Source organism: Schistocerca gregaria, chromosome 4 (assembly GCF_023897955.1).
Source record: "Schistocerca gregaria isolate iqSchGreg1 chromosome 4, iqSchGreg1.2, whole genome shotgun sequence".
Classification (NCBI taxonomy): Eukaryota; Metazoa; Arthropoda; class Insecta; order Orthoptera; family Acrididae; genus Schistocerca; species Schistocerca gregaria.
Window position 1 is genome coordinate 758,559,236 of NC_064923.1, and position 25,789 is coordinate 758,585,024.

General features: G+C 42.0%; 1 protein-coding gene across 3 annotated transcripts in view; it reads left to right on the plus strand.

Annotated features, from left to right (window-relative positions):
• Nucleotides 1–25,789, plus strand: part of LOC126266719 (autophagy-related protein 2 homolog A) — a 492,161-nt gene that overhangs the window by 36,489 nt on the left and 429,883 nt on the right. For all 3 annotated transcript variants that reach the window (XM_049971191.1, XM_049971193.1, XM_049971192.1), the window contains one exon: nucleotides 23,391–23,543. In XM_049971191.1, the coding sequence (XP_049827148.1) occupies nucleotides 23,391–23,543 (153 nt within the window). The remainder of the gene's footprint in view (nucleotides 1–23,390; nucleotides 23,544–25,789) is intronic.

The following is a 25,789-nucleotide window of genomic DNA, read 5'->3' on the forward strand; positions in this document are numbered from 1 at the left end:
GGGACGCTACACCTAAACAAACATCGAAAAACACGATGGTCTACACGCGGAAAAATTTTAAAAATTTAAAAACATATGTTCTGACAGAGCACAGGGAAAACTGTGCGACTGTGAAACTGTTGCATTCATTTGTTGCAGTTTATGTGAGAAACTCTTATGTTTTCATCACTTTTTTGGGAGCGATTATCACATCCACAAGAAAACCTAAATCAGGCAAGGTAGAAGAATCTTTTTACCCATTCGCCAAGTGCACAAGTTAAGTGGGTCGACAACATATTCCTGTCATGTGACGCACATGCCGTCACTGGTGTCATTTAGATTATATCAGACGTGTTGTCCTGTGGAGGAATTGGTTGACCTACGACCTTGCGATAAAATGTTTTCGGTTTTGCGGTGTGGTCGCAAAACACAGACACTAAACTTATTACAGTGAACAGAGACGTCAATGAACGAACCTACAGATCATAACTTTGCGAAAGTAAAGCAAGTAAACTTTTTACTGGAGGGAAGACTTGAACCAAGGACCTCTCGTTCCACAGCTGCTCATGCTAACCACAGGACCACGGCGTTCCTGAGTTAACAGAATCCCTGATGTTGCCAATATTGCGCATGGACTACTCAGTTTGTATATTTTGCTTATTTTTTTCATAGTTCCACACAACTTCTTCCTGTTTTCGCGATTGATCTGTGTTCAGTTTTTCAAGGCCTGTCCACTGTGCTAACTTATAACTAAATCTGATGGGGGTCCGATGGGGAGGTTCCCTTGTTAGTACCATGCAGTCATGAAGAATTTATTCTCTAATGTACATTATTGAAGAGCTTTGTGTTTGTCTGTATTCGGATCCAGCAGATATCCAACACAACTATTGGTGAAATCACAAAACTCTCAACATGTAGAACAGTTTGGAATTAATCTAGTATGTAATCATTGAATGGTGTGAAATAAAAATTAATATCATAGTTGCAGATGGAGCTTCTTAATGTAACAATTTGTTCTAAAAATTACACCTCAAAATTTTTTTAATAAATGTTTTAGTAACCTGTAAGGCATCATTGGTATGAAACCATTTAAACTAAATTACAAACTATTTCATCTGTGGGGCACTGCACAGAAATTTCACACCTAATGTGAATTTTAAAATTTTTATTTTTCCGGCTAATTGAATGTTCAGATAAATTTCAGGCTTACAGCCAGTCATCGTTTGATTCAGTGCACGATATTTCGACTGGGCACTTGCCTGTCATCTTCAGGTGAGCCATTGAAGACTGACAAATTCTTGCTCCATTCTGCCTTATATAGGGCACCACGTTGAAATTTGATCATCTGTTGTCACAGCAGTCATCACAAGAAATAACTCCACGATGTTCCACTGTCAATCTCACGGAGAAAAATTTGGATGATGCGACGCTGTCTGTATTACGCAACATACTCAATTTTGCACCTACACTAGAGCATCACTTTTAATTATTTTTGTGAGTTGTGTCGAAGAAGCCGTACGATGCATTGTTTTGGGTGCTACAGAAGAAACAAGAAGAGAAAACTTGCCATTCTTCTTTGAATGCTACTCCTCAGTGTAGTATCTTAACCTCTGCAGAAAGGGCCGCAGAATGGAATCTGTGAGAAGATACTGATGTAGTGGTAATGAAGGCTGACAAAGGTAGTGCAACCATCTTGGTACATCGTAGTTTGTATGATCATAAAATGTATGGTGTGCTAAGTGGCTCTACCTATAGCAGGATTGATTACAACTCTACAGAACATGTGCAACGGAAAACTTTTGCACTACTGGATTCTTCCTCCTTGTGTCGAGAGATTATCAAGAAGTTAAGACCACATGATTGTGTATCACCAAGACTGTATGGCCTTTCAAAAATTCATAAGGAAGGTGTTCTATTACATCCAGTAGTGAGCATTAGAGCACCTACATATGATTTAACCAAACATCTTTGGTGGGCCTGTAGGTGTGAAAATGGCCCCATCACATCTGTAACTCAGCTGATGTTTGTCAGTAGACTGGTGGCTCTTCATCTAAGTAGTTATGACCATTTGGCTAGCTTTGATGTGATGTCATGTTTTACAAAGGTCCCTGTTGCAAATTTTTTGGCACTAATTGGCAAAAACTTTTGCGCAGACATCTCTGCTTTGTTTCAGCAAGCTCTAGCCTCAACCTGTTTTATGTTCAGCCAACAATATTTTGAACAGACTGACGGTGTTTCGTTGGGCATTCCTGTCTCTCTTGGTGGCCTCCCTTTTTATATAGGATTTTGAGGAGAGAGTGCTTGAATCAACTGCCCTAAAACCAAATGTATTTTGGAGGTAATTGGGTGATACTTTCATGGCCTTGTGGAGAAGATAAATTGATAGTTTCCTCACCTCCTTAACTGCATTCATAACAACATTGGGCTCACTGTGGAAATAGAGAAAGATGGTTGTCTGCCTTTGTTGGATGTCTTGGTTAAATGAAAGAATTTGGGTATTCAGTTTACTGTAAGCCCACTCATACTGATTTGTATTGGCAACCATCAAGCTGTCATCACCTTTTGCATACTGTGAGCATTCTTAAGGCACTCATACACAGAGCTCATGTTGCCTCAGATCTAGATAGTTTGCCTAAAGAGCTTGCCCACCTAAAGACAGCATTAGGAAAAAAATGGATATTCTACCCAGCAGATAAACAAGGCACTGTCAATTAAAATCAAGCATTAGGAAGAGGAAAAATGCACTGGCAAAATATTTAGCTCTTCTTTCTTATGGGGGCAAAGCTTCATTTAAAATAGCAAGAATCCTTAGTAATTTTCAGGTGAAAGTGATTTCTTGTCCATGATGACTACTTGTTATTGCAGAAGGCAAAAATTTACAAAATACCTTGTCAGTCTGTTGTGGCTCACATAGTACAGACCACATGCACTGTGAAATAATGCTGAACGGAACATCAGTGTTGCAGTCACTGTTTGCACCCAAGCAAGTCCGCTGTTGCAGAACATTGTGTTTCCACTGGACAGCCAACGGAGTATGGCAGAAGTATAATTCTGACCACACAGCAGCTTTTTGGGACTTTGTTATTAAAGAATCCATGGACATATGCCTGGTGGAAAATCTGGTGTACCGTGATCATGGCTACCAGTTGGACACTGTGTGGAAACCCATTATCTCCACAATTTGTTCTAATCGAAGACGACAGGGTGCACCAACAGCCGCAGCGAGCAGTAACCCAGAGGACAGCTGAGTTCTGTGGTTCCACCAGTGAGGATGCTGCCATCAGGAAGTGTGGTCGTCTGTCAATTTCAATTTTGGTGTATGTGTGCAATATTCGTAGTGCACCATATATGGTAGAAGGGAGCAAGTCTTAGACAATCTTCAGTAGGTCACCTGAAGATAACTGGCAGGTGCTCAGTCAAAATATTGTGTGGTGGATTAAATGTTGACTGGCTGCAAGCCTGAAATTTGTCTGAACAGTCACACCGAAATCAACTCTGTAAACCATTTGTGGTATAGATTGCAATCAGTGCATTTGGACTATATTGCAAGCAGAAGTTCGGCCCCTTATTATAGTCGTAAAAATGGAAGTAAAACTCCTTGGAATTCTTTTAGTATTTTCAGTGCTCCTTCAACTCAGCACCACATAGTATGACATCACAGGAGGCTTGACAGAGTTGGCTGTGCTCAATATTTCAAGATGTTTGCATACAGTTAAGAAAAACCCCAAGTTATGGAAACATATTCTTGTTGCTAGTTGTGGAGCCATTATTAGAATTACTTGGAAGCAACAGTGTCTTTGTAAGCTGTATGGTACAGTGTTTATCCCTTGAGGTAGAGGCTTTTTAAGTACATGGTTCAAATGTCACTGGAGGACCAGTATACTTTCAAACAGTGTTTTTGTTTAGCATTAGATGGCCAAAACAAAATTCAGTTATGAAACCATAATAAAAACTCTTCTGTTATGGAGACTGAATAATTGGTTATTCATAATGATTAGAATTCGGGATTGTGATGGAATCGGTTATTTATTAGTGTGTTGTTATAACTGTTATTTCATGCAGAAGTCAGGTCCATCACGTCAGTTAATAACAGTAGGTACGCCCATTGACTTTGTAAGATGCCATCAGTTTTATTATCTCTGGAAGTGACCCTGTTTGATTTATAGCCAACAAAACATTGCCTCTAGCTTAGAAAATCAACTATACATGATCATATTTGAGCAATATTCTGTGTTATATAGTGAAACATGCTTATACACTCAGCTGTAAAACAAGAAAAATTTGTCTCTTATTGGGGGAAGAAGTTGAGAGATGAAAAAGGAGAACCAAAACTAGAACTGAAGTTGGGACTCTTGCTATGGGCATTAATATACTGTCCACGCACAGTATTGCTATGAAGTATATTGTAGCTGTAAGAACGTTTCTTCTTAGAATAAGTCTAAAATACTGATGAGACCGTTTTTATTTAATATTTGAAGCGATTTATTCCCGGCAGGATACTGCTAATATAACCTGAAAAACTGACGTGTTGCATTTCCTTCGAATCAGTACTGTATGGGACTTTTAACCATGGCCTTTAGTTTCCATTGGACTGTTTTTGTTATGTACATCATTGGCACCTCTGACTCATAATACAGTAGTACATATTATTATAAATGTGTGCCCAAAAGTTAAACATAATTAAAAATAGGTGTTGCTGGAAAGAGAAAAGGCAAACTTTTGCTGCAAATAACCACCAAAAATGTTACAACAAAAAAGAATTGCACTGTGTTTCTTGAAGTTTTCCCAGCAAACCAAATATGCTATCTTTTTTCGGGCATGCATCTGGGATATTTTTAATTCGTTTTCAGATATTTTGGATGACACTCTTTTAGCCATTCTCAAGGTGAGTCTGTACAAGTTTTTGATTCACTTTACAAACTATGGAATAAATGCACTGGCATCAGAGATAACATTGTTGGTAACTAGCATTGTTACCATATACAGGGTGAGTCACTTAACGTTACGGCTGGATATATTTTGTAAACCACATCAAATACTGACGAACTGATTCCACAGACCGAACGTGAGGAGAGGGGCTAGTGTAGTTTAATACAAACCATACAAAAATGCATAGAAGTATGTTTTTTTAACACAAATGTACATTTTTTAAATGGAACCATGTTAGTTTTGTTAGCACATCTGAACATATAAACAAATACATAATTAGTGCCGTTTGTTGCATTTGTAAAATGTTAATTACATCCGGAGATATTGTAACCTAAAGTTGACGCTTGAAACCTCTGATGTTCAGTTGCGTGTTGTAACAAACACGGGCCACGGTCGGCGAGCAGCATCTGCAGGACATGTTTACGATGACGACCATGTTTACGAGTGTGACTGTAGTGCACTGTTGTGGTTTGGTAGCAAACGTCTGTGATAGTGTAGTGTTGTAGGAGCTGTGACCATGGTGTTCTCAAACTCTGAAAAGGCGGAGATGATACTCATCTATGGTGAGTGTCGACAAAATGCAGCTGAAGCCTACAGGGTGTATGCAGAACGGTTCTCGGACAGAGAGCATCCAATGTGCGGCACATAGCAAAATATCTACCGCCAACTGTATGCAACAGGTATGGTCGTAGCACGCAAACGGGTCCGTAACAGGCCCGTCACAGGAGAAGCGGGTGCAGTTGGTGTGTTAGCTGCTGTTGCTATGAACCCACACGAGTACACGGGACATTGCGAGAGCCGGTGGACTGAGTCAAAATAATGTCATGCGCATACTGCATCGTCACCGCTTTCACCCGTTTCATGTGTCGCTACATCAGCAATTACATGGTGATGACTTTAATCATTGAGTGCAATTCTGTCAATGGGCATTAACAGAGAATGTGTTGCAGTTCTAACTATTTACTGATGAAGTGGATTTCACAAACCACGGGGCAGTGAATCTACGGAACATGCATTACTGGTCCGCGGACAATCCTCACTGACTCAGACAGGTAGAGCGACAGCGACCGTGGACTGTAAATGTATGGTGCGGAATCATTGGCGACCACCTCATTGGTCCTCACTTCATTGCAGGGGCCCAAACAGCTGCAACATACATCCCGTTTCTACAGAATGATCTGCCAACGTTGCTCGAAAATGTCCCACTGGAAACGCGTCGATGTATGTGGTATCAGCATGATGGTGCACCTGCACATTCCGCAATTAACACTAAGCTGACCCTTGACAGAATGTTTGACGGGCGTTTCATAGGACGTGGAGGATGCATAAATTGGCCTGCCTGTTCTCCTGATCTTACACCTCTGGACTTCTTTCTGTGGGGCACGTTAAAGGAGAATGTGTACCGTGATGTGCCTACAACCCCAGAGGATATGAAACAACGTATTGTGGCAGCCTGTGGTGACATTACACCAGATGTACTGCAGTGTGTACGATATTCATTACGCCAGAGATTGCAATTGTATGCAGCAAATGATGGCCATCACATTGAACCTCTATTGGCTTGAAATGTCGGGACACACTCTATTCCACTCTGTAATTGAAAACAGAAACCACGTGTGTACGTGTACCTCACCCCTCATGGTAATGTACATGTGTGTCAGTGAAAAAGACCAATAAAAATGTGTTAGCATGTGGACGTAATGTGCTGTTCCAGTCTCTTCTGTACCTAAGGCCCATCACCGTTCCCTGTGGATCCCTACGTAATTCCGTGCTCTCCGATACACACGATTGAACAGCGGAGGAGTGGTACTCAAGCATCAACTTTAGGTTACAATATCTCCAGATGTAATTAACATTTTACAATGCAACAAATGGCACTGATTACGTATTTGTTTATATGTTCATATGTGCTAACAAAACTAACGGGGATCCATTTAAAAAAACATAGGTTTGTGTTAAAAAACATACTTTGGTGCATTTTTTTTAAATGGTTTGTATTAACCAATTACACTATCCCCTCTCCTCATGTTCGGTCTGTGGAATCGATTCGTCAGTATTTGATGTGGTTTACGAAATATATCCAGCCGTAATGTTAGGTGACTCACCCTGTATAAAAATAGTACCTCTTGCTTATATTAGTAATGTGATTGCAAGATACCAAAAAGCAGTAGCCCCTGATATTTGTCAATTATATTTTTTTCACGCATGCACAGTGTAGTTCCTTGGTGAAGTTTACAACATCTTGTTGTTGCTGCTACCTTCAGTCTAAATGTTTGCACCAAAGAAAGAAGGTGCTGACAGATGTGAAAATAACTGAACTGTCAGTTTAATAAGTCACGGTTGCAAAATACTAAAACTAATTCTTTACAGAAGAGTAGTAAAGCTGTTAGAAGCCAACCTCAGGGAAGATCAGTTTGGTTTCTGGAGAAATGTAGGAACACCCAAGGCAATGCTGACCCTACGACTTTTCATAAAAGATAGATCAAGGAAAGACAAACCTATGTTTATAGCATTTGTAGACTTAGAGAAGCCTTTTGACACTGTTTGACTGGAATACTATCTTTCAAACTCTAAAGGCGGCAGGGTAAAATACAGGGAGCAAAAGGCTATTAACAATTTGTGCAGAAACCAGATGGCAGTTACGAGTTGAGGGGCATGAAAGGGAAGCAGTGGTTGAGAAGGGAATGAGACAGTGTTGTAGCCTATCTCCGATGTTATTCAATCCGTATATTGAACAAGCAGTAAAGCAAACAAAAGGAAAAATTTGGAATAGGAATTGAAGTCCAGGGAGAAAAAATAAAAACTGTGAGGTTTGCCAATGACATTGTAATTTTGTCAGACAGCTGAGGAGTTGTAAGAGCAGTTGAACAGGATGGACAGTATTTTGAAAGGAGGATATAAGATGAACATTGACAAAAGCAAAACAAGGATAAGGAAATGTGGTCAAATTAAATCAGGTTGTGCTGAGGGAATTAGATTAGGAAATGAGATACTTAAAGTAGTAGATGAGTTTTGCTATTTGGGGATCAAAATAACTGATGATGATTGGAGGAGGGAGTATATAAAATGTACACTGGCAATGGCAAGAAAAAACTTTCTGAAGAAGAGGAATTTGTTAACATCGAGTGTAGACCTTAGTGTCAGAAAGTCCTTTTAGAAAGTATTTATATGGAGTGTAGCCATGTATGGAAGTGAAACATGGACGATAAACAGTTTAGACAAGAAGAGAATAGAAGCTATTGAAATGTGGTGCTACAGAAGAATGCTGCAGATTAGATGGGTAGATCACGTAACTAATGGGGAAGTGCTGAATAAAATTGGGGAGCAGAGAAATTTGTGATACAGCCTGATTAAAAGAAGGGATTGGACACATTTTGAAGCATCAAGGGATCACCAATTTAGCACTGGATGGAGGCAAGGGGATAAAAATCGTAGAGGGAGACAAAGAGATGAATACAGTAACCAGATTCAGAGGGGTGTAGGTTGCAGTAGTTACTAAGAGATGAAGAGGCTTGCACAGTATAGAGTAGCCTGGAGAGCTGCAACAAACCAATCTTTGGACTGAAGACCACAACAAAAACAACCCCACACCCCTTCCCCCATGCTTACCTCTGTTACCAAATTGATGATTCCTTCATGCATGAGGATGTGTCCTGTCAACCAGTTCCTTTTTTAGCCTGATTGTGCCATATTTTTTTCGCTCCATTCCATTAACTACCCCCTCCTTAGTTATTCAATCTACGCATCTAATCCTAAGCATATACACCTACATCTGCATCTATTCTGTGCAAACCACTGTGCAGTGCATGGCAGAGGATATGTTCCATTGTACCAGTTATTAGGGTTTCTTCCTGTTTTATTCATGTATGGAGCACAAGAAGAATGATTTTTTGAATTTCTCTGTGTGTGCTGTAATTATTCTAATCTTACCCTCACGATCACTATGTGAGCGATGCTTAGGTAATTGTTGAATCTTCCCAGAGTCATTTAAAGCTGGCACTTGAAACTTTATTAGTAGACTTTCTCAGGACAGTTTATGTGTATCTTCAAGAGAATGCCAGTTCATTTCTTCAGTATCTCTGTGACCATCTTCCAGGGATCAAACAAACCTTCGACCAGTCATGCTACCCTTCTCTGTTTATGTTCAATATCCTCTATTAGTCCTATTTGACACAAGCCACACACACTTCAGCAATACTCTAGAACCAGTCACATGAGTGATCTCCTTTGTAAACTGATTGCACTTCCTCATTATTCTACCAATAAAACGAAGTCTACCACCTGCTTCACCCAAGACTGACCATTTATGATCATTCCATTTCATATCCCTACAGAATGTTTCACCCAGGTATTTGTATGAGTTGGCTGATTCCAATAGTGACTCATCAATGTTATAGTCATGAGATACTACATTTCTTCGTTTAGTAAAGTTCACAGTTTTACATTTTAGAACATTTAATTTAAGTTGCCAGTCTTTGCACCAATTTGAAATCTTATCAAGATCTGACTGAGTATTTATGCAGCTTCTTATGACATCACTTCATTATGGGTAACTACATCATCTGCAGGAAGTCAGAGAGGTTACTGTTAAACTGTCTGTCTGGTCATTATTATACAATGTGAACATCATCTGGTGATGACTCTCCATCCAAGATAACATGGTGCATCCTCCCTAGCAAAAAGTCCCCACTCCAGTTACAAATTTCACTTGATTCTCCATATGATCATGCTTTTGACAGTAAGTATAAGTATGGTACGGACTCAAATCCTTTTTGGAAATCAAGAAATGCTGCCTGACTGACTTGATTCAAAGCTTTCAGTATTTCATGTGAGAAAAGTTGGAGTTGGGTTTTCGGAATCCATGCTAGTTGGCATGGAGGAGATCATTCCGTTCGAGATACCTTATTCTGTTTGATCTCAGATGTTCTAAGATTGTACAACAAATTGATTTCAGTGATATTGATATTGAATGGTAGCTTTGTGGATCACTGGATCACTTCTACTGTGCTTCTCATTGACGGGTGTGACCTGTGCCTTTTTCCAAGAACTGGGCATGGTTTTTTGTTTGAGGGATCTGTGACAGATTGTAGTTAGTTGAGCGACTAACTCGGCTGCAAATTTAGTATAGAAAATGTTAGGGATTCCATTGGGCCCTGGAGCTTTGTTCAATTTTCATGATTTCAGCTGTTTCCAAACACCAGTGACACTAGTACTTATTTCACTCATCCTTTCAGTGGTTCGAGGATTGAATTGGGGCTGTTCTCCTGGATTTTCTTTTGTAAAGGAACATTTGCAAGCAGAGTTAAACATTTCATCTTTTGTATTACAAGCCTCAGTTTCAGTTCGTTTCTCATTTGCTAGGAACTGGATACTAACTGTGGTGCCACTAACAGCCTGTAAATACAAGCAGAATTTCTTTTAGTTTTGTGAAAGGCCATTTGACAATATTCTTCTACAGTAATCACTATGGATGTCCTGTATTGCTCTCTTGACAGCCAAACACATTTCATTCAACATCTCTCTCTCTCTCTCTCTCTCTCTCTCTCTCTCTCTCGCCTCACACTTTATTCACACCTGTTATGCAATAATCTCTGAAGCACATCATTTCAAAAGCTTCTGTTATCTTCTTGCATAAACCACAGCCATCGTAAGTCATTTTATTGTTCAAAAACCAAAAATTTGTTACTATTTCAAGGATCGCAGTACTTGATCTAATTACATCAACATCATGTGACTTAATTTGGTTACATTCCATTATCCTTGTTTTACTGTTGTTGGTGTCCATCTTATAACCTCTGCACAAGACAGTATACATTCTATTCAACTCCTCTTCCAAATCATTTGCCATCTCTGAGTGAATATTCGAGGCTTTTATTTCGTTTCCCTGAACTTTAATTTTGTTCCCCAATTCTCCTTGGTTTCCTTCATAGCTTCATTAATGTGTTGACTGAAAACACCTAGGAGAAGGTACCACTCTGCCACACTCACTTCTCAGCTAATGTTCCCTCCCATACCTTTCAACTCTTATAACTGCTGTTCCATTTCTGTGCAAGATGGAGATTACTTTTGCTCCCTATGTTTTATCTTTGCTACATTTTGAATTTCAAAGGACGTAGTCCAGCCAATGTTGTCAAAAGCTTCCTCTAAATCTACAAATACTGTATAGTGTGTGTTTGCCCTTTCTCACTCAATCTTCTAAGATAAGTCGTAGGGATAGTATGGCCTAGCATGCTCCTATATTTCTCCAGAATGCAAACTGATGGGAAGAGCATAGTCGACTTGTTTCTGTTTTTCTATTCTTCTTTAAATAATCAGTGTCAATATTTTGCAATATTGATTTACATAAATGATAATTTGGTAATATTAACATCTGTCAGCACCTGCTTTCATTGGATGAGCAATTATTACATTCTTGTTGGAGTCTGAGGGTATTGCACGTGTATCATGTGCCTTGCACACCAGATAGTATAGTTTGGTCATGGCTGGCTTTCTCAAGGATCTCAATAATTCTGAGATGATATCATCCTCTTCAGGGGCCTTGCTTTCACTTAGGTTTTTCATTGCTCTGTAAGATTCTTCTTCCCATCTGATCTCCACCTACATTCTTTTCTTTTTCCCTGATATTGTCCTCTGGTTTGTTTCCCTTACATAGATCCACTATATATTCCTTGTACCTTTCAGCTTTTTTTTGCTTAGCATTGGCATGCCATCTGAGCTCTTAATATTCATACGTCTACTTCTCTTTTCTCTAGATGTCTTTTTAATTATCCTACATGCAGTGTCTGTCTATGGTTCTACAGCCCTGCGTCCTCTTGTAGCCTTGCCTGCTTAGCCATTTTACACTTTCTGTCATCTCATTTTTAGATGGCTGTACTCCCTTTTACCTGCATCTTTTGTTGCATTTTTTTTATTTTCTCCTTTCATCAGTTAAATTCAGTACCTTGTGTGTTATCCAAGGATTTCTACTGGGCCTTTTTGTTTTGCATATTTGATCCTCTGCTGCATTCAACTATTTCATCTGTCAAAGACACCCATTTGCCTTCTGTTATATTAATGCCCGGCTGGTATAGTGGCTAGAGTCTCACAATTTACTGACGAATGCACAGTGTGGATTTCGAGTGCAGCGTTGTGCTGTTGACCATCTCGTTACTTTGTCCACCCATGTCATTAACGGTTTTCTGCGGAAATCCCAGACTGTGGCCGTGTTTCTTGATTTGGAGAAGGCCTGTGACACCTGCTGGAGAACTGGTATCCTCTGTACTCTTTCACGTGGGGCTTCCATGGCCACCAGCCCTGTTTCCTTCAGGCATTTTTCAAAGATAGTGTATTCAAGGTGTGTGTGGGTTCTGCCTTGATGGACATCTTTATCCAGGAAAACAGTGTGCCACAAGGTTCTGTCTTGTATCTCGTCCTCTTTGCTATCGCCATGAACCCTATAATGGCCTGTCTCCCGCCGGGCGTCTCCGGATCCCTTTTTGTGAACGATTTTGCCACCTATTGCAGTTCTCCATGGACCTGTTATACTGAGCGGCATCTTCAGTGGTGTCTTGATTGTCTCTACTCCTGGAGCATCGACAATGGCTTTCGCTTTTCCACTGACAATAGAGTTTGTATGAATTTCTGATGATGCAAGTGGTTTCTCCCACCGTCTTAACATCTTGGGCCTGTTGCCCTTTCATTTGGTGAAACTACGAAATTCCTAGGGCTCATGCACAATAGGAAATTCTCTTGGTCTTCCCATGTGTCTTATCTGGAAGCTTGCTATACGTGGTTCATCAATGTTTTACATATCCTCAATGGTACTTTCTGGGGTGCCGTTTGAACTACCCTCCTCCATTTGTACTGGTCCTTTGTCTGGTTGAAACGTAACTATGTTTATGCATCTGCACGCTAATCCCTCTTATGCTGTCTCAATACTATGCACCATCATGGCATCCATTGGGCCACGGGCACCTTTAACACTAGCTCGGTTGAAAGTCTGTATGTTGAAGCTGCTGAACTACCCCTGCCCTACTGCCGTGACTTTCTCCTCAGCATGTATGCATGCCGTTTGTCTGCCATGCATGGCCAACCATCCTCTGCCTCCTCCTTTGATGAGTTCTTTCATCGACAGTATGGGACATCTCAGTCATTTGAAGCTCTTTTTGGGGACAATCAACCCCCCTTCTACAGTGGTTTTTTAAGCTTTCCTTCTGTTTTTAGTTTTGCTCCCATTGCTGCTGATTTCCAGTTTCGTTTTTTTACCTTTTCCTAAGTCAAAGACCAGGCGCTGATGACCGTAGCAGTTTTGCACCCAAAAACCATAACAAAAAAAGTCTTTCTTGTCTGTTACCTCGTGGAGTGTGCTTTCATCACTTGCTACGGCTGCTTAGCTTCACACTGCCTGCAACTTTCTAGGTGAGTGTCAACTCTTCACCACCTTGGATTTGTGAAGCAGCCCACGTCAACCTTGACCTTTATTTGCTTCCTAAGGACACTACTCCAGCCTCGGTCTATCGTCTTCAGTTTCACGACAGTCACATGGAACTTTGCGATAGTAGCTTTACATACACTGATGGCTCTCGGACTGAGTGTGGAGTCTGGTGTGCTGTCATCATTGGCACTTATGTCTTTTGATATCGGCTTCTGGCACACTGCTCAGTATTTACGGCAGAGCCTTTTCAATTGTGTCCTTTGCTCAGACTCTTTCAGTCCCCTTCAAAATCTGTGTGTGCTGGACACTGTCCATCCCTTAGTGCAGTGGGTCCAGCAAAACTGTTGACTGCTCACTCTTGGTGGAGCCAGTGTGATGTTTCTGTGGGTTCCTGGTCACGTTGGTCTGCCAGGAAACAAGGCTGCTGACCGTTGCTGCCAAGGCTGCAGTCCTCGTACCTCAGCCCACAAGTACCTGTGTTCCCTCCTTTGATCTCTGTGTTGCCGTCTGCTAGGAGGTGATGTCCCTTTGGCATTGCCAATGGTCCTCCCTTCATGGGAATAAGCTCCAGCTTATTAAGCCTCTCCCAGCGGCTCTCAGTCCTCCTGCCGGGAGGAGGTTATTTTAACTCGGCTGCGTATTGCGCACTGCCTTTTTAGCCATCGTCATTTGATAAGTGGCATTACCCCACCACTTTGTACACATTGTGTCCAAGCTTTATCTGTCCTCCATTTCTTGATGGAATCTCCATATTTTTTTATTTTATTTATTTATTTATTTTTACCTTTTGCGTTCCTGTTTGGGTTGCCGTCTGATTTATCAGCCATTTTAGCAAAACTCGTGTGGGCTGTCGACTGTGTTTTACTTTCTTTCTGCCAAACCATTATGGCAAAGGTCATTTAATTTTTAGTTTCAGTGTGGTGTCTTTTTTTAGGCCGTTTTCCATGTGCCTATTTTAAGCTGTCTTCTATTATGTCAATTGTGACTGACATATAGTTGTTTTTTAACTCCTCTCTGTCTTCATGTTCTATGGTTTTGACTTGGGCACGTGTGACCCCAGTTATTTTTTTGTGCCCTAAAGCAAAACAAAACCAAAACCAAACCAGGCCCCATATCCTTACTTTTTCCATATTTCTGCAATTTTTCCTGTTTGAATCTTTGATTCATAACCAATAAATTATGATAAGAGTCTACATCTGTCTGTGGAAAAAGTTTTACAGTTTAAAATCTGATTCTGAATTCTCATCTTACCTTTATGTAGGCTGAAGCCCACTAGCTTGTCCATATCCCTTTCCCATTTAAACCATTTTTCATTATTCTTAAACCAAGTATTAATAATGATAAAATTATATTCTATGGAAAATTCTTCCAGTAGCTTTGTCCTTCTAGTCCTTCCCTCCAGTTCACAGTTTGCTATTTTCCTTTTCTTTTCCTTTTCTTACTACAGACTTTGTGTCTCATGATGATGGTTTGTTTTCCAACTAATTACTTCAATAATTTTGTATCTCATCATATGTTCTTTTAGTCTTTTAGTCTTTATCTGCAGAGCTTGTAAGCATATAAAGTTGTACAGTGGTTAAAACAATGGGTGTAATTTTTCCTTGCATTCAGTTGTTCACAATAACATCATAGCAAGATCATCTTGACTAATGTAAATAGTCAGATTAGCTAACTGTCCAGACTGTTGCCCCCTGCAAGTACTGAAAATGCCTCCTCACCTGGGGGCTCTCCGCTCTTTGGTGGGTTCGTGCTTGGCTACCATAGGGCCCCAGCCTTTACAACGTTTTTTCTCTTCCATGCTGCATGTCTGTCCTCTTGCTATTCTTTTCCCCCTCCCTTGGGGAACATGTCTACACTGTTATTGGGAATGTTCTGCATTGTCTGTCACTGATGTATTAACAGTCTCACCTTTGTTTTTCACTCCGTTTTCCTTTCTTCTTTTCCCTTCTCCTCCCTTCTCCTCTCATTCCTCCGCTTCTGCATTTGAGGTTCCTCTTTATCTTCTTCCTCCCTGTGCGTTCCTGAAGGCCAGCCCATGTGTTTGACACATAACAGGTGACTGGGTAACATGTGATTCCCAGCCCTGGGTCGACAGGTAGGGTTTGCACATACCACCTGGTACAGGCCAAGCCAGGGGAGGGGTGATTACCTGAGCTGGAACCTTCCCAAATTGCCGATTGGTCTCTCTGTCAGATGTTCGGGAGGTGTGACCTGAGGTGTGAACAGTTACCTAAGACAGGTGCCCTCCCTTGTGAAGGGGGACCCCAGTTGGAAGGAGCACGCCATCGGAGATGCTGGCAGTTGTGGGGAATTTTCTTGTAATGAGTCAATCATCCTCCCAGCCAACATCTACGAAACGTAAATGTAATGAGGCTAATGATTCGAAGACCCTTCCCACTAAACCACGGTTCCTTGTGGTCTCACGTACTGAAAATGGTCAGTCCTTCGCCACAGTAAATCCATTTAGTATTCAGAAAGGTGTTGATGCATTTGCTGGCCCTGTGAAATCCTGCTCCTGTTTATGGAATGACACGTTGCTTTTGGAGACTGCCTCTGGTTCTCAAGCACAACTGCTTGCTGCCTCACTTCTCCACCGAGTGAGGTGGCGCAGTGGTTAGCACACTGGACTCGTATTCGGGAGGACGACGGTTCAATCCCGTCTCCGGCCATCCTGATTTAGGTTTTCCGTGATTTCCCTAAATCGTTTCAGGCAAATGCCGGGATGGTTCCTTTGAAAGGGCACGGCCGATTTCCTTCCCAATCCTTCCCTAACCCGAGCTTGCGCTCCGTCTCTAAAGACCTCGTTGTCGACGGGACGTTAAACACTAACCACCACCGCCTCACTTCTCCACAGTTACCCTGTTCGTGTCGAAGCACATGGAACTTTGAATTCTTCCCGTGGTGTCATTTACGCCAGGCTGCTTGACGGTCTAAATGAGCCCAAAATCCATTCTTACCTCTCTGATCAGGGTGTCATTGCTGTCCATCATGTAATGAAAAAGGTAGATTCCTCCTAAGTGCCCACCCGCACTCTTTTCCTCACCTTTGATAGAGTGGTGCTGCCTTCCAAGATCAAAGCAGGCTATTAAATTATCACAGTCCAACCATACATTCTGAACCCAATGTGCTGTGCACACGAGGGCGATTGTCCGCTATATCAACTGCAATGGTGGCCATGCCACCTCCTCTCAGGATTGTCCTTATGTATCTTGATGAGCAGGCTGTCCAAGAAATTTGGGTAAAGGAAAAAGTGCCTTACCCAGTAGCGCACAAGTTACTGGCTAGTCGCAAACCCTGTGATCTCCTGTTTGGCACCGATAGTTCTGTTCTTGTTACTTCTTGCTCCATGGAGGACATAGCCACACAGACATGCAACCTCAGATTCAGCTCTGAGGTTGTGAAATTGCCCAGTGTCTAGGTAGCATTGTCATCCCTCCATCCCATTGTGCAACAAACTGTCAAACTCTCACCTTGAGGGGTGAAGCCACCAGCTACACAACCAGTTGGCAGGAAAGGACAGAATGAGTACTCCCGTGAAGTCTTCCTCCAACCGTCCAGCCAAACAATGCCTGAGCCTTCCTCTCACTGGAAAGGCTCGTAGAAGTCCACCAAAGGCAAATGGTCTTCTCCTTCGCCAACTCAAAGATCCTGTTCGATTGTGTCGCCGCGTGGTACCTTAGCCAAGCCAGCTTCTGTTTCGCCGGTGCGCACCACCAACCGTTTTTTAGTGTTTGACTCCACGGACCGACTGCACAAGCCAGCTGATACTTCTGTGGACCCCATGGAGAGCAGGGTCCTCCTGCTTCTGTGCACTGTAGCTGTGATTCTACACCGGGTGTCACTAGGTGGCCGCTGAGTTGACAACCCTATGTCTCTTCCTCCTCATTACTGTCCTCCAATGGAATGTTCACAGCATTCGGTTCCATAAAGAGGATTTACGGCTGCTTTTAGCATCCCCTTGTACTCTGCCTTCAGGAAACGAAATTGTGCCCTCATATTGGATGACATTCCTAGTCAACGCGCACCTCCCTGACTACCCGTCTTCAAGCTGTTGCAGTTTGTCTTTTCCTTCCCGCCTGATTTTTTTCTCTCTGTACTATTTATGTACCTCCATCATTCGATATCACCAGGGCTGACTTCCTTCAGCTTATTGGGAAGCTACCTCCCACATTTTTGCTACTTGGTGACTTAAATGCACATCATGCCCTTTGGGGTTCTCCCAGGACCTGTCAGAGAGGTGCCCTCTTCGCTGACCTCCTTAACCAACTCAACCTCTTCTGCCTTAACACTGGAGCACCCACTTTCCTTTCTGAATCCTCGCACACCTATTCCCATTTGGACCTATCCTTTTGCACTGTCCAACTTGCCCATTGTCTTGAGTGGTCTGTTCTTTCTGACACATACTCAAATGACCATTTCCCATGTGCTCTCCATTTGCTGACTCCTACTCCATTCAATGCAAGCCCAAATGGCAGCTTACTAAGGCTGACTGGCAGCTTTACTCCTCCCTAGTGACCTTCGAAGAAGAAGATTTCCCCAGTTGTGATGATCATGTGGACTCTCTCTCCAAGTTATCCTTACTGCTGCAGAATGTTCCATTCCTCGCACTTCCTCTTTACCACGTCGTGGCCCAGCCCCTTGGTGGATTGAGGCATGCCATGATGCGATTCGCACACGGTGACGTGCTGTTTGTGTTTTTTAACTGTAATCCTACAATGGCAAACTGCATTCATTATAAACAGGTGCGTGCAAAGTGTCGTCGCGTTCTTCAGGATAGCAAATGAGCTAGCTGGATTTCATTCACTAGTTCTTTAAACAGTTTCACACCTTCCTCTGTCGTATATGCCAATCTCCGATGGCTTTCTGGAACCAACAGCCATTCCCCCATTTCTGGTCTCACAGTAGCAGATGATGTTATCATAGACCCTATTGCTATCTCCAACACCTTGGGCCACCATTTTGCGGAAGTTTCCAGCTATTCCCACTATCACCCTGCCTTCCTCCATCAGAAACGAGAGGAGGCAGCTCGGATGATACCCTTCTCCACTTTGAATCGTGAGTGCTACAATGCCGCCTTTACTATGAAGGAGCTCGATCATGATCTCAGTTCATTCTAATCCTCTGTCCCAGGGCCAGACACCATCCACATTCAGATGTTGCAGCACCTTTCTCTTGCAGACAAGCACTTTCTGCTTAACACATACAACCGCACCTGGGCAGAGGGCACATTTCTTGGACACTGGCATGAAGCCACCGTCATACCCATACATGAGCCCGGTAAGGACAAAACCTTCCTTCTAGTTACCACCCCATCTCTCTTACCAGTTACGTTTGAAGGTGATGAAGTGCCCGGGTGGCACGGTGGCTCGAGTCTCGCAGTTTACTGATGAATACACAGTGTGCATTTTGAGCATGGTGTTCTATAGTTGACCATCTCGTTACTTTGTCCACACGTGTCATGAATGGTTTTCTGTGGAAATCCCAGACTGTGGCCATGTTTTTCGATTTGGAGGAGGCCTACGACAACTGCTGGAGAACTGGTATCCCCATACTCTTCACACGTGAGGCTTCCGTGGCTGCATGCCCTGTTTCCTTCAGGCATTTTTACAAGATTGAGTTTTCAAGGTGCATGTGGGTTCTGCCTTGTCAGACACCTTTATCCAGGAAAACAGTGTGTGTTTGTTTCATCCTGAGTGTCGTCCTCTTTGCTATAGCCATTAACCCTATAATGCCTTGTCTCCCACCGGGCATCTCTGGCTCACTTTTTGTTGACAATTTTGCTACCTATTGCAGTTTTCCATGGACCTGTCTCACTGAGCAGCATCTTTAGTGGTGTCTTGATCGTCTTTACCCCTTGGAGCATCAACAGTGCCTTTTGCTTTTCCACTGACAAAAGCATCTGTATGAATTTCTGGTTATGCAAGTGGTTTCTCCCACCATCTTTACATCTTGGACCTGTTGCCCTTCCATTTATTGCAACTACGAAATTCTTAGGGCTCATGCTCAATAGGAAACTCTCTTGGTCCTCCCATGTATCTTACATGGCATCTCACTGTACATGGTTCCTCAGTGTCCTACATGTCCTCAATGGTACTTCCTGGAGTGCCGATCGAACCACCCTCCTCCGTTTGTACCGGTCCCTTGTCCGTTCAAAACACAATTATGGGTGCTTTGTATATGCATCTGCTTGCCCATCCCTCTTACGCCATCTCAGTACTATACACCATCATGGCATCTGTTTGGCTATGGGCACCTTTTACACCACTCCGTTTGATAGCTGCTGAACTACCCCTGTCTTACCGCCATGACTTTATTTTCAGCAGTTATGCATGCTGTTTGTCTGCCATGTGTGGCCACTCATCCTCTACCTCCTTCTTTGATGATTCCTTTGATCATCAGTATGGGGCTCATCCTTCTTCTCTGTTACCTGCTGGAGTCCGCTTTCAGCACCTGCTACAATGGCTTGACTTCACGCTACCTGCAGGTTTCCAGCTGGGTGTGAATCCTTCACCACCTCGGCTTCGTGAAGCGTCCAATGTTAACCTTGGCCTTCATTCTCTTCCTAAGAACACTATTCCAGCCTCAGTCTGTCACCTTCAGTATCTCAGGGAACTTCGCAATAGTACCTTTGTATACACTGATGGCTCTCGGGCTAACTGTGGGGTTGGGTGTGCCTTCATCATTGGCACTGGTGTCTGTCAATATCAGCTTCTGGCACACACCTCAGTATTTACAGACGAGCTTTTCACCTTGTATCAGGCCACAGAGTACATCCTGTGACACAGCCTTTTCAATTGTGTCCTCTGCTCATACTCACTCAGTGCCCTTCAGTGTTTATGTGCACTATACATCGCCCATCCCTTAGTGCAGCGGGTCCAGGAAACTTCAATTGCTCACTCTTGGTGGAGCCAGTGTGATGTTTCTGTGGGTTAAGTCATGTCGGTCTGCCAGGAAATGAGGCTGCTGATGCTGCTGTCCTCATACCTCAGCCTGTGAGTACCTATATTCCCTCCAGTGATCTCTAAGTTGCCATTTGTCAGGAGGTGGTGTCCCTTTGACATCGCCAATGGTGTTTCCTTCACAGGAAGAAGCTCCTGCTTATTGAGCCTCTCCCAGTGGCTTGGATGCTTGGATGGCCTCCTCTCGGCCCTCCTGCCAGAAGGAGATTATTTTAGCTCAGCTGCATATTGGGCACTGCCGTTCTAGCCATCGTGGTTTGCTAAGTGGCATTACCCCATCACTTTGTACTCATTGTGCTCGAGTTTTAACTGTCCGCCACTTCCTGATGGAATGTCCATACTCTTAGCTTTTGCGTTACTATTTGGGTTTGCCATCTGAGTTATCTGCCGTTTTAGCAAATGACCCATGGGCTGTCGACCGTGTCTTACTTTTTATCCACCAAAGCAATATGGTGAAGGCCATTTAATTTTTAATTTGGGACCTTAGTTTCAGTATGGTGTCTCTTTGCCCTTTTTCCCCTTGCCTGTTTTTAGTTGTCTTCTATTATGTCAATTGGGACTGACATATCATCATTTTTTAACTCCTCTGTGTCTTTGTGTTCTATAGTTTTGACTTGGGCACGTATGACTCCAGTTGTTTTTGTGCCCTAAAGCCAAACAAAACAAAACAAAACAAAAACGAGCAAAACTGAAAATGTCTAAGATTTGTCTGGTCTCACCAAAGATTTGTCTGGTCTCACCACAGGTACCCCTCCACTGCCTGATTACTGCTTCACAGTCTATTTATTTCCTCATGAAGTCTGTTGTAAATAATCTACTGCAGTTCAAAAGGAACAGGGATGTACAGAATTACAATACCAGAAGGAAAAAATGGCGTTCATTACTCCACATTAAGGTTGTCTTTAGCACAAAAAGGGGTGCACAGTGCTGCAACTGAAATTTTTGACAACTTAGCCAGTGACATAAAATGTCTGACAGGTAGCAAAGCAAAATTTGAAAACAAATTGAAAATGTTTCTCCTTGGCAACTCCTATGTCATAGAAGAATTTCTACTACTGTAATATATAAAATGTGGTGGATAGGAATCACTAAGTCAAATCTGGTTTTTTTAGGCACTTACAAATGCTCAACATGTAGCCATATGTATAAATTAATTTGTGATGTGAATGTAAAATGACTCATTCCACATCATTGATTTATCATGCAAACAACCCATGGAACATGCAACTGACTGACTAAACTAACTAACTAACTAACTAACTAACTAACTAACTGTGGTTGTATCTATGGTATGGCTATTAGTATCACTGAGGCATGCAAGCCATCCCGACTCTGCAAGGTCTGTGGTTCATGGGGGAGGGGATGGGGATATTTGGACTGTTGTTTGCAATATAGAATTGCTGGACACCTTGATGAAGTTTGGGTGCAAAGTGCAGTTATAGTATCTTTTAATGAGCAACCAAATGTAATTTCAGAGCTTTTCTGACTGTTGAGACATAGAATTTGTAGGTTTTAAACAAATACAATGTTAACTGAGAGGAACCAATCCACATCAGAGTCAGTATCTACTCTTAACAGCATGGTGAAATTAAGCAGTTGGTGGCATGACAATTGTCTGTCTAACATGCATCTGCCATGGGAGTTACAGATCTTGAGGAAATGTGTTGTCAGGAGAGCTTCTGTAAAGTTCGGAAGGTAGGAGGCGAGGTACTGGCAGAAGTAAAGCTGTAGTACCAGGCATGAGTCGTGCTTCGGTAGCTCAGATGGTAGACCACTTGCCCGCGAAAGGCAAAGGTCCCGAGTTCGAGTCTCAGTTGGGCACACAGTTTTAATCTGCCAGGAAGTTTCATATCAGCGCACACTCCGCTGCAGAGTGAAAATCTTATTTTGTGTTAGCAGTGTTGAGCAGTTGGTATACATGCCAGACATCAACATTATCTGTCCCACTCGCAATAATGCAAAGATAGCCCATTCATTGTATGAATCCTGCCATTGATGCTATAATGATTTTTGTTGCAAATTAATATGAAGGGGAATTGGTTGCTACAAAATAAAAAGAATGATGGAGGGAGACAGTTTCATGGTGGTTAGGTTCTAATGGTGGGACACATTTGTTAGGTAGATATGCAGATGTACTGAGCTTCTCATCCTTATTATTGACAAGGAGATTTCTGTTAACACCCAAAGGTACTGGAATGAATTACTGCAACTGCCTGTACGACTGAAAGAGGTGCAGTTTTGGTCCCAAACTGTAATTGATGGACAATTATGTCTATCCACATTGAGCTCTAGTGATTGATGAATACACACTACATCCACTGGCCAATGAGATGCCCAGATCTAAACCCTGTTGAGAATGTCTGCAAAAACTGTAGCCTCCTAGCTCATATTGCCTCCACAGCTGTTTCTCATGAATGGTATTGACTTTGAATAGAACTCTTGAGCCATATTACAGAGAGCAAATATATGTGGCAGCTAAAAAAACAACCCCTTATTGCTGTTGTTTATAAGACTTCAGGTGTCTGCTTAGCACACAATGTGAAAGCTATTAGATTATAATAAATTATATGAAATTTTTCCAAAGTACTACTTTACTGCAATCTATTTTTCACATTTTGAATCTATTGCAACAACTGTAGTGACACTACTCTTTTGATGAGGTGAAGTTATTGTTCTTGTAAGTACATATGAAGTGTGGAAAGGACATGAAGTAGTTTTTTGTGTTGAATGTTACATTGCTTGGTGAAGAAACAGATTCACGATTCAACATTTTTGGCAGCCTGATTGTGAACATAGAACTACACATTTCTATTGAAGAAAGTGAAACTTGTTGCTGCTAGAAAATTTAAATAGTGATAAGAATATAGTGATGGGCAAAGGCATGTAACAAGTTGAGTTTTTTTTCCGAAAGGAGAGACTTATCAGTGTATCAGCATACTCTGTTTTTGTTTTTTAAAACTCATCTTTGTTTTCCTGCAATGATATAAACATCATTCAATGCTAAATGAATGGTGTTTATATCATTGAGGTGTGTGATGTGATAGATGTATATGGTATAGCTTTAGAGAAATGAAAAATATTTACTTGGAACTTTTTTAATTAATTTGTAGGTACGTCCATGTTCGAATCAATGTGGAGCAGCATGACAAGCAGCATGCAGCTAGCTGAAGAATGTCTGAAACAAGCGTCTCCTGATGGAAAAAGTACAGACGAAGCTCAACCACTTGAAGGGCTGGAACTGTTCGCTCAGACAATTGATTCAAGTAAGTTCACTATCATGTAAAGCTTACAGACAAATTAAAATGCAATCTCATTACTTTTACTATTCTTTCATGAAAAGACGAGACATTTTTCTTCTAGGAAGAAGAAATTATGAGACAAAGGCACCCCTTAATCAAAAGTGCAAGGATACCTTTAATGTCTTACTTCTGAGTGTAAAAGAAGGTTCACAGCTGTTCAGTGTATTGTAATAGTTGAGAACAAATGGAATGTGAAAGCAAGCCAGATTAGTTACTGATTGCAGTTCAGTTAGAAACGTTTCAATTTTTCAAAATCTTTAGTTGGTGGTGATTGAATAGTAGATGATATTATCGTCAGACAAGGCTCATTGTAAGGCCACCTTGCAGTCAGGCAATGGCTATTTTGTGTAGGGGAAGGTAATCAAGGTAATCAATAGCAGTCTTTTGAAAATGTGACAAAAAAAAATGTTTATCTGTTCTTCTCTAACGCCATTTTGGGGTACTCAAGTAGTGAAAGAGATTTCTTGTGAAAATTAATGAGCAGCAAATGTAACATTCGTCTGAGCGTTTCTGGCCATCAGATGAGTTACTTCCTTGTGGTAAGATTGCTGACGTATAACACTCATTGAAAAGCCATATTGTTATGACCACTGCCTACTGCAAGATTGAATGCTGCCTAATGGGGCTTTGGGTACATGATGCAGTAAGGAAATTATATGAGTGGAGCAAACATAAATGAGACATCCTTCTGGTGACAATGCAAGTCCAAATGGGGAAGTATGCTGACATGAAGAACTCTGACAAAGTGCAGATTGCTATGACCCATTGCCTGAGAATGAGCATCTCAGAAACAAAAAAGCTGATCACCTATTTGCTGGCTACTAATGTTACCATTTATGGAAAGTGGTTGAAGGACAGTGAAACATCAAGGAGATGACAGGGTGTTTGATGCCCACTCTTCATCAGTGTGTGTGGAGGTTGGATTGTTTTCAGTTCTTTAAAGCAGGAGTGATGCGGTCTGTGGCAGATCTGACTGCAGAGTACAGTGCAGGTACAATTTTTCAGAAGAACCGTTCAGTACACACTGTCAACTCTGGGTTTTCACAGCAGATAAACCCTGTGTGTTTATGTGTTGACCCAGTAACATTGTCAATTACGATTGCATTGGGTGTGGGGTCATCAAGTTTAGCCTGTAGATGAAAGGAAACATGTCGCCTGGTTGGGTGAACCACATTTATTGTCGTAGCAGATCAATGGTCATGTTGGTATGTGCTGTCATCCAGGTGAATGGCTGCTTGACACTTGCACTGCTCCACAGATGCAGGCTTGTAGGACAATATTATGCTGTGAGGTACTCTCTCCTGTGCTTCCATAAGACCTGCTGGAAGGCACCATGAAGCTGTGGACCAAAAACTAAACTCTGTCTAAATAGGCCTCAGAAAGCCCAATTGTACCGACTGACTGCTGTGTCATCCTCAGCTGATAGGCATCACTGGATGTGGATATGGAGGGGCACGTGGTCAGCACATTGCTGTCCCAGCTGTTCACAGTATTTCTCACTGAAGCTGCTACTTCTCTGTCAAGTAGTTCCTCAATTTGCCTCACAAGGGCTGAGTGTATGCTACTTGCCAACAACACGTGATAGACCTGGACGGTCACCCATCCAAGTGCTAGACGTGCCTGAGAGCACTTACCTTCAGTGATCTGACAGGAACATTTGTTAGCACTGCAGCACTGCCTTTGGTGAAGCTGCATACTATGCGAACATTATTATGGGCCATGTGTATCCCTTCATACTTGATTTCTACCCTCACAGTGATCGCGTCTTTCAGCACAGGCTAACTGTCTGTGTCGCAAAGCCAACAAAGTTGATTGATTGGAACTCACTGGAACACATCTGGGACATTGTAGGGCATCAGCTCTACTTCCTGAGACCACCGGCACATTATTTATGGCAATTATGTAATTTATGCATAGACAGATACCTCTGGAAGCTTACTGAGGACTTCTCAGATGTTGACGATACAGAATCATTCCTGTATTGAGTTTGAAAGATGAAACAACATGTTATTAAGGAGATGCTTGTAATGTTTTGGCTCGTCAGTGTATTTATTAAAACTGGACGTAAACTCATGTTCCTGTCACATAATTTGGAGTGTCACATTTAACTCTGGCATATAGCAAGTACTTCGGAACACCACAGCACAAACTGAACTTTTGTTGGCAGTTTCATGATCACCTCACTCACTTCATTATGTCATCTCTGGTGA